At 43.5% G+C, this 9,463-nt stretch overlaps 1 protein-coding gene across 1 annotated transcript in view; it reads right to left on the bottom strand.

The window, feature by feature from the left end:
• Positions 1 to 8,830, bottom strand: part of SVOP (SV2 related protein) — an 83,991-nt gene extending 75,161 nt beyond the window's left edge. Inside the window, exon 1 of the mRNA XM_007448231.1 lies at positions 8,622 to 8,830. Within this exon, the coding sequence (XP_007448293.1) occupies positions 8,622 to 8,656 (35 nt within the window). The 5' untranslated portion in view covers positions 8,657 to 8,830. The remainder of the gene's footprint in view (positions 1 to 8,621) is intronic.
• Positions 8,831 to 9,463: the final 633 nt, after the last annotated feature.

Raw genomic sequence — 9,463 nt, 5'->3', positions numbered from 1 at the left:
CCGTTCCAAACCAGCAGGAAAGTCAGAATTCAAATCCAGGTCTACTTGAGCAGAGAGGCCACACACTTAATCATTCTGTGATGTGGCCTCAGTGGGGGGATGGGTAACTTCTAACTGGGGGAACTGAAAGCCTGGGGGACAACTTTCCAGGCAGTTTGTCTTTGCAACTTATTTATCCACTCCTTCATTCAACAAGCAGTGGTTCTCAATGGGGCAGCCATTCAGTCTCCCAGGAGACACCGGCAATGTCTGGAGACAGTTTTGATCGTCACAACTTGGAGGGGCAGTTGGTGGTTGTGACATCGATTGTGGGTAGAGGCCAGGGATGCTGCTAAACATGCTATAATGTCTAGGACAGCCCCTCATGACAAAGTGTCATCTGGTCTAAAATGTGAATAGCGTTGAGGTTAAAAACCCCATGTTTAAGAAAGAGATGCTCTTAATAATGACACCAGAATAATCACCATAAGCCAGATGGTACCAGGCACATCCATCTAGAGAGCTTAGGATCACAGCCTTTTAAAGCCAAAAATGGGGACTTCCCTGGTGGTCCAGTGGGTAAGACTCCACGCTCCCAATGCAGGGGGCCTGGGTTTGATCCCTGGTCGGGGAACTAGATCCCGCATGCACGCCACAACTAAGAAGTCCGCATGCCTCAACGAAGATCCCGTGTGCTGCAACTAAGACCAGGCGCAGCCAAAATAAAATAAAATAAATAAATATGTTTTTTAAAAGGCAAAGGTCCTTTCCGTTCCTGAATGTCTAGAAGTCTATAATTAATGGAAAATACAGTTCTCTGTGGATTTTATTTTTTTGTATTTTCCTGCCACCCCCCCATTGACCTGAATAGCATTGAGCTTGTTCCCTAGATAATGGGCCAATAGCTTATATTCTAGACAAAAGGCAATGAACACAAATAAATAACAGTTAAAATTTGTTAAGCCCAGGCACCCTCTTTATGTCTCAGGGAAGTTAAATGAATTGCCCAAGATCACATAATGATTCACATTCAGCTCTGTTATTCTTTTAGACAGCCCAGAGAAGAGCTTGGCTGGGCTGTGAAGCCACTGTCAGGGTCAGTAGGCCCTTGAACAACCCTCTCTTAAGGCCTAAGACCACCTAAGCAACGGCCTCTTTGCAATGAGATTTTCTTTCTTTGGCCTCCAGACTGTTCCTCTTAAGTCACTGAAACACATATTCCCTAGAGGTGAAGTTGGCTGGCATGTGTTTGAAATGATGCGGTATGAGCAGCTTTGAGCCTGAGAGTTGTTTTTTATTTTTTTTAAAACTGAAGTGTAGTTGATTTAATGTTGTGTTAGTTTCTGCTGTGCAGCAAAGTGATTCAGTTATACATATATATACATATTCTTTTTCATATTTTTTCCATTCCGGTTCATTACAGGACATTGAATATAGTTCCCTGTGCTATACAGTAGGACCTTGTTTATCTATGTCATATACAGTAGTGTGTATCTGCTAATGCCAAACTCCTAATTTATGCCTCCCCCACTCCCCTTCCCCTTTGGTAACCGTAAGTTTGTTTTCTATGTCTCTGAGTCTGTTTTTGTTTTGCAAATAAGTTCATTTCTATCATATTTTAGATTCCACATATAAGTGATATTATATGGTATTTGTCTTTCTCCTTCTGACTTACTTTGTTTAGTATGATGATCTCTAGGTCCATCCACGTGGTGCAAATGGCATTATTTTGTTCCTTTTTAATGCCTGAGTAATATTCCAATTTGTATATATACACCACATCTTCTTTATCCATTCATCTATCGATGGACACTTAAGTTGTTTCCATGTCTTGGCTATTGTAAATAGTGCTGCTATGAATGTTGGGGTGCATGTATCTTTTCAAATTATGGTTTTCTCTGTGTATATGCCCAGGAGTGGGATTGCAGGATCATATGGTAACTCTATTTTTAGTTTTTTAAGGAACCTCCATACTGTTCTCCAGAGTGGCTGCACCAATGTATAGTCCTACCAACAATGTAGGAGGGTTCCCTTTTCTCCACACCCTCTCCAGCATTTGTTATTTGTAGACTTTTTTTTTTTTTTTTGGCGGTATGTGGGCCTCTCACCGTTGTGGCCTCTCCCACTGCGGAGCACAGGCTCCAGACGCACAGGCTCATGGCTCACGGGCCCAGCTGCTCCGCAGCATGTGGGATCTTCCCGGACCGGGGCACGAACCTGTGTCCCCTGCATCGGCAGGCGGACTCTCAACCACTGCGACACCAGGGAAACCCGCTGAGCATCTTTTCATGTGCCTATTGGCCATCTGTATGTCTTCTTTGGAGGAATGTCTGTTTAGGTCTTCTGCCCATTTTTGGATTGGGTTGTTTGGGTTTTTGTTACTGAGTTGTATGGAGCTTGAGTTTTTAAAAGCCTGTGGTGGGTTAACCTTGAGGATTCCTAGGCTATTACAATAACTCCCTACTTTTTGCCTGAGGTGGGTGACAATGAAACTCCCATCTCTTCTCCTTGGCCAGGAATCCTTTCCTTTTGCCCCGATGAGCCTCAGGGGGATGGGAGCCAACGTGAAGTCCCACGTGTGCCTTAGCCGCCTACTCTGGTCCTGTCTCTGTGCAGCAGTCTCCTCATTTAGAGGAAACAAAACCTGCTTCCAGTTCCTTCCCTAGAACCAAGAATAAATCCTTATGGGCACAAAGAACTTGCCTGGGACAATTTCAAGAATGTAGTCATGTAATCAGTAAGTCAAACTGCATTCTCTCCACCTCCCTGATTTAATGGAAGGGGATGGGGAAGCAGAATGGCAAACAGGATGAAACAAGGTTATGTGTGATCTTTCCATGGGGACTCAGTGCTTTAGCTGCTACAACTTAATAATGGTGGCCCCCACCATTAGGGAGAATGATTAAGCTGATGGGCAGATTTTTCTGATTTTTTCATTCATACAGTTTTTTTTGTTTTGTTTTGTTTTTTTTGCGGTACGCGGGCCTCTCACTGTTGTGGCCTCTCCCGTTGCGGAGCACAGGCTCCAGACGCGCAGGCTCAGCAGCCATGGCTCACGGGCCCAGCTGCTCCGCGGCATGTGGGATCCTCCCGGACCGGGGCATGAACCCGCGTCGCCTGCATCGGCAGGCGGACTCTCAACCACTGCGCCACCAGGGAAGCCCTCATACAGTTTTTATTTAATCCTTTGGTCTGGTCTATACTGAAATCCAGTATCAGATGGAATCTAGGCAATGCCCCACCTTCTTGGGATACATTAGACCCCCACCGTGTGTGAAGCTTTCACACTAGTAAGTAAAGACAGACACTAAACAATAAGTAAGCAAATTACATGGTATGTTAGTAGGTGATAAGTGCTATAAAAAAATAAAAAGCTGAACACGGTCTGGAAGATGGGGGAAACGGGCTGCAATTTTTTTCAATTATGGTAAAATACACATAAGATAAAATTTATCATTTTAACCATTTTTTTAAAGAGTAAAACTCAGTGGTATTAACTATATTTACAATGTCGTACAAGAATTACCACCGTCCATCCACAGAACTCTTTTCATCTTGTAAAACTGAAACTCTGTACCCACTACACAGATCCCCCTACTCCACTTTGTCAGCCTCTGGCAGCTGCCATTCGACTTTATGTCTCTATGAATTTGATTACTTTAGGAACCTCATATAGTGGAATCATACACAAGTTGTCCTTTGGTGTCTGGCTTATTTCACTTAGCATAATGTCCTCAAGGTTTATGCATGTTGTAGCATGTGTCAGCATTTCCTTCCTTTTTAAGACTAAACAATATTCCACTGTGTGGATAGACCACATTTGCTTATCCACTCATCCATGAAGGGACACTTGGGTTGCTGAGACCTTTTGGCTATTGCAAATAATGCTGCTATGACATTGGCTGTACAGACATCTCCTCAGTACTCTGCTTTCAATTCTTTTATGGGTATATACCCAGAAGTAATTGCTGGGTCATATGGTAATTCTATTTTTAATTTTTTGAGGAACCACCGTACTGTTTTCCATGGAGGCTGCACCATTTGTGACTCTCGCCAACAGTCAGTGTGTAAGAATTCCAATTTCCCCACATCCTCACCAACACTTGTTACTTTTATTTATTTTTGGTAGTTGCCATCCTAATGGCTGTGACAGAGGGCTGCAAATTTTAAGGAGGTGGTCAGGGTAGGCTTTGGTGAGATGGTGGCATTTGAGACTTGACAAAGGTGAAGCAGATACTTTGCAGAAGAGCTTTCTAAGCAGAGAGAACAGTGGGTCATGGGGCAGACGCCTACCTGGTGTGTTTGAGGCAAAACAAGGAGACAGAATGGCTGCATGAGGGGGTGGGAGAGTAGAAGAGACGAGGTCAGATGGGAGCCCTGGAGGGTTTTGAACAGAGGAGGGATGTGACCTGACTTTTAAAGAATCCCTCTGGTACAGTGTTGAGAATGGGCTGTAGGGAGACAAGGGCAGGAACAGGAGGACCAGAAAGATGACCCCTGGAATCAACCCAGGTGAGAGGTGATGGAGACTTGAACCAAGGACTAGCAGTGGAGGTGGAGAGAAGTGGTAGGAGTTTAGATGTAGCTCAAAGGCAGGACCAGTAGAATCTCCTGATGGATTCAAGTGAAATATGAGGGAAAGAGGGGTCAAAATTGACTCCAAATGGGATGGACAGAGTTACCATCAACTGGTATGGGTGAGGCTGAAAGAGGAGCAGAGTGCAGGAGAGATCAGGCGTTCAAGTTTGGACACGTGCTTCCATGAGCTAGCATTAGGACATTTCTTAGTATTCTGAAAAGGAGACCATGGCTTCTAGGTACTCTGCTACCTGAACAAGCTGGAGGATAAGGGAGACAAGTCCAGAGTCAGGAAGACAAAAAACACCAGCACCACTGGTTGAGCCCTTACATAGAACCAGCCACTGTACTGGGAGCTTCCCAGTGGTGATGTCCCTCATTCTCACAACAGCCCTGCCATGCAGATACCGCCATTATCCCAACTCTACCGATGAGCACCAACCTTGGGGAGATGAAGTCGTTAGTCCAAGGCCACCCAGATGCTAAGTGGCAGAGCCAGGGTTTGAACCCAGATCTGCCTGACGCAAGAGTCCACACTTTTACTCCTGCTGCTGCTGAAGCCCAGGAGATGTCAGGAGATTCATGGAGGTGATGGACTTAAGCTCAGTCTTGAAAGACGGGGTTGGTAAGAAAGGAGAGAGAGTGGATTGAGCAAACACGGGACGAAGTTCCAATTTCTTGTCCTCACTCCAGGGCCCTGTGTGGCCGGGTCCCTGCCATCCCCTGCATCCTTCCCTCACGCCACTTGCTCGTGAAGCTCCACTGGCCTGATTTCGAGCTTTTCCCCCACACAGTTCCCTCTATTTGAAATGCTCCATCCTATCTCTTTTTCTGGCTGACTCCTACACATGTCTGGGGGTTCAGCTCCAAGGTCACTTCCTCAAGGAAGCCTTCTCTGATTCTCCCCTCCGCCATCTAGAACTACTCTTGTTGCATCATGCACTTGTCCTTTGTAGCCCTTAAAACAATTCTCATAATTATCGTGCAATTGTGTGCTCAACATCCGTTTCTCCCATCGAACCAGTGCTGTCCAATAGAACCTTCCTGCAGTTCCGGAAATGTTTTGGACCCATGCTGTCACAATGCAACTACAGCAGCCACTGGCCACATGTAGCTACTGAGCACTTGAAATGTGGCTAAGGCAACTAAGGAACGGATTTTTCAAACATCACCTATTTTACTTATAAGTCAAATTTTATATTGTGTATTATACATGAATATTATTTTACATACTAATTACATAATTTAAATTTAAATAGCCACATGTGGCTAGTGGCTACTGTATTGGACACTGAAGCTCTAGACTGTGAGCTCCTTGAGGGCAAAGACGATGTATCTTATTTGGTTGTAGAATCCCTTGACCTAGGATGGTACCCAGGAAAATCACTGAATGAATGAATCAATCAATCAATCAATCAATGTAGTCTGCATAACTTGCTTTCAAGAAATCATCCTAGAAAGGAGAGACCCAGGAAGATCTGACTTGCATAAGATCTCACAGTAAGGCAGAACCAGATATAAAATCTCAGCTTTCTGAATCTCCTGTACATGGTGCTGTGCCTGAGTGGACAACAGGTGAAAGGCAGAGGTTGTTTGTGGTCTCAAATGACCCATCCTAGAGCTGTGTGAAGGTGCCTCTAACTGCAGGAAAGGACTATTTCTTAGACACCCTCATCCCTCCTCCCCCTCTCCTGACCCTGTTAAACTACTTAGCAGCTTATAATCTATGAACATTTGGCCTCCTGCGGGACTGAGCCTGTTCCAAGGTCCACTCTTGCCCACCCTCTACGAGGCACTCTGATTTTTTAAAAATCCATATTGCTCTCAGGCAGTCTGTTGCCAGCAATCTGTGAATAATATATATAGGGTGTGGTTTAAAAAACACCTATGTCGTGATGTGTAACCCACTCAGATTCACATGGCTGTTCCTTTTCTTTTATTCTTTCTTATAAATGGAGGTTAACATATTTCAGGGCTAATTCTGACATCATTCAAATGTACTTTGGGGTTTGCAGATTACACTTTGGGGGAGTCCAGCATAAGGAGTCTACAGATTTTGTTCTTATAAATTATTTTTCAGATGTCATAATAATAATAGTTAATATGTGTGACTTCTTTGTATCTGCCAGGCGTTAGCACATATTATCTCATTTGATCTTCCCCATAACCCTCTGAATCAAGTACTATTATGATTCCCATTTTATGGCTAAGGAAACTGAGTCTCAGAAAGGTTAAGTCACTTGCTCAAAGTCACACAGCCAGGAAGTGGCACAGTCAGGATTTGAAGCCAAGTCTGTCTTCTCAAGAGTCAGTGCTCTTAACCAGCACACAATTTGGCCTCTCTAATAGATATTATATGTATTTATGTGTATAAAAATCAGAAAAATAATCAAGAGACTTAACACTGTGGTCTGGGAAGAGAGAGACTTACTTTATTTTTGTGCTTATTTCTGAACTTTATTTTCCCTATCTATATATTATATTAGTACATTATATTATATATTAGTATAAAAACTAAATTAATTTAAAGCTGAAGTAAAAACCTCTTATTAATTTTACTTTTTTAAATTAAGGAAGGAATTGTCATTCTAGTGTCATGTCTATATATTAGATTAAATATACATGAATCTTTGAGTAATTTGCAAAGTTCACATGCTCTGACAGGATTTGAAAATTTATCCCAGTAAAACTGCAGTTCCAATATGTATTCTTATTCTGAGTACCGAATTTCATATTTTAGTTTCTGAATTACCTTTTATTTAGAGATAATAGGTTCGTTTTTAAACATGATATTTATTTTCAGTGAACGTGGTATGTTTTCCTTGAGATATCTGCACTCACATATGTACATTTTTATGTATTCATAGATCGGCTTTGGATATTATAACTGAGTGTCCTTTAGCATTTGTGAAATAATGCTGTGTTACATAAGATATGCTATTTGAGGATCAATTAATAAAAGCCTAAAAGTAAAATTTTAATTAATTAAAAATATTAATAAAAATTAATTTTATACTGATTGAGAAGCAGACACTACAATATCCTTCAGTACTTATAGCTTCAGAGAGCTGTATCAGTCACGCTAAAAGTCACTTGGGAGAATTCCTCAGTGGCTTAGAAAGAAAAAAACATTTAAGTCAAGAAAATACACACATACTAACAACAATGTATCCTTTCCAACAATTCCAAATGGTGTCTAGTTTTACCATCCAAATGGTTAGTACTTCTAAAAATTAAAACAAAACCCTCATTAATGTTCTTTTTAATGCCCCATCTCATACTCTTGGAATTTACTTAACAAATCACCATCAGCTTGTGGTAGGAGACATTTGTAAGCCCCTTTACAAGCTCCCTATACTTGCCACTGCTTGATTGTATTCCCCCAAGATTTTCAGAGCAAATTTGGCATCCCTGAAAAATTCTAATCCTCTAAGCAGTGTATTCCTGAGTTCCCAAGGATAGTCGACAGTGAGTCTCACTCTAGCTAGCTGTTACAAAAGCCGTTCATTCAGAAGGCAAGAGGTTTCAGCAACGATGCACAGCCCTCTCATTCACACACTTCATAAACAACAAGACTTTGCGGAAGCCTCCTCTCTAGGAAGGAATCCCAGCTTTTTAGAAACCAGTTTGCAACATCAGTATCATTCCCTTCTAAAAGACCTTGCAGGAAAATTAGGAATTTCACAGCATAGGAGAAGGGCTGGAAAGGACCGATGTCATTGCATGGACTAATCAATTCAGTCCGCATTTCAAAACAGCAGCTAATGCTTTCTTAAAACACAGACCTCAAAATCCCTTTAGGATTGAAAGCCATTAATTACAAGGGAAAACGTAACATGGGTAGGTCCCCATAAGATTCCGACGGATCTGAAAAATCGAACTGAGTCAGAGATACAGATGCTGAGCTGATGGGGTAGGAAAATGGCTTGTCTCCTCCAGGCCTAATTCTCTCCTCTGAAACAGTTCCCTTTAAATTCAGGAAGCCGCGCTGAGACGCCCCTCTGCAGGTTTTCCTTTTTTAAAGGAAAACCTGTCTGCGTCTCACTCGCCCGCAGGATACTCACGGCAGCTGCCTTAGCTGGAATAAGTCCTCCTCCATGTCCGCGCTGCGCCAGGACGAGCCCTTTTCATGGCCCTTACATGGTGGTGGTGGATGACGAGGGCACGGGGGCTTCAGCACTAGGGCTGTGGACCGCGCCGCTTCCTCCCTCGGTGGCAGCTGTTCCGGGGAGGGAGCCGTCAGGGACCAGCCCAACAGACAAAGACGCCGCCGCCAGGAGACCGCGGCGAGAGTGGGCGGAGTGGAGGCGGTGAAGGGCAGGGCTAGCTGCGCGGGGAGAGGGGGCGGGGAGAGCCCTTCTGGTTAGAGGAATTTACAGGCTGTCTGTGGCCGGTGGTGTTTTACTGGGATGCCTGTGGGGCACGCCAGCCTGTGAAATGGCTGTCTAGGTACCAATGAGCACTCTTTGCTTGACGACGCCTCTCTAAATGTTTATTTGTAGGCATTCATTAAGGTTGTTACTGGTATAATATTCTTGCAACCCAGGCTGTTATAACAAATGCAGAGAGTGAAAAAATTTTATACGTACTCATGCATTGAAGCATTGTTTATTGAGCACCCTACTGTGTGCCAGGCACTGTTAGAGTCACCGGGCATATGACAGAGAACAAGTTAGAAATGACATTGTCATCACAGAGCTGAGGTCTTTTATTTTACATATTTATTTATTTTGGCTGCGCCGGGTCTTAGTCGCAGCATACAGGCTTCTTAGTTGTGGCATGCGGACTCTTAGTTGCGGCATGCATGCGGGATCTACTTCCCTGACCAGGGATGGAATCCAGGCCCCCAGCATTGGAAGCACGGAGTCTTACCCACTGGACCATCAGGGAAGTCCCACAGAGCTGA

This window comes from Lipotes vexillifer, unplaced genomic scaffold, assembly GCF_000442215.2.
Source record: "Lipotes vexillifer unplaced genomic scaffold, Lipotes_vexillifer_v1.1 scaffold236, whole genome shotgun sequence".
NCBI classification, from domain to species: Eukaryota; Metazoa; Chordata; class Mammalia; order Artiodactyla; family Lipotidae; genus Lipotes; species Lipotes vexillifer.
This window is presented reverse-complemented; position numbering and strand designations above follow the sequence as displayed.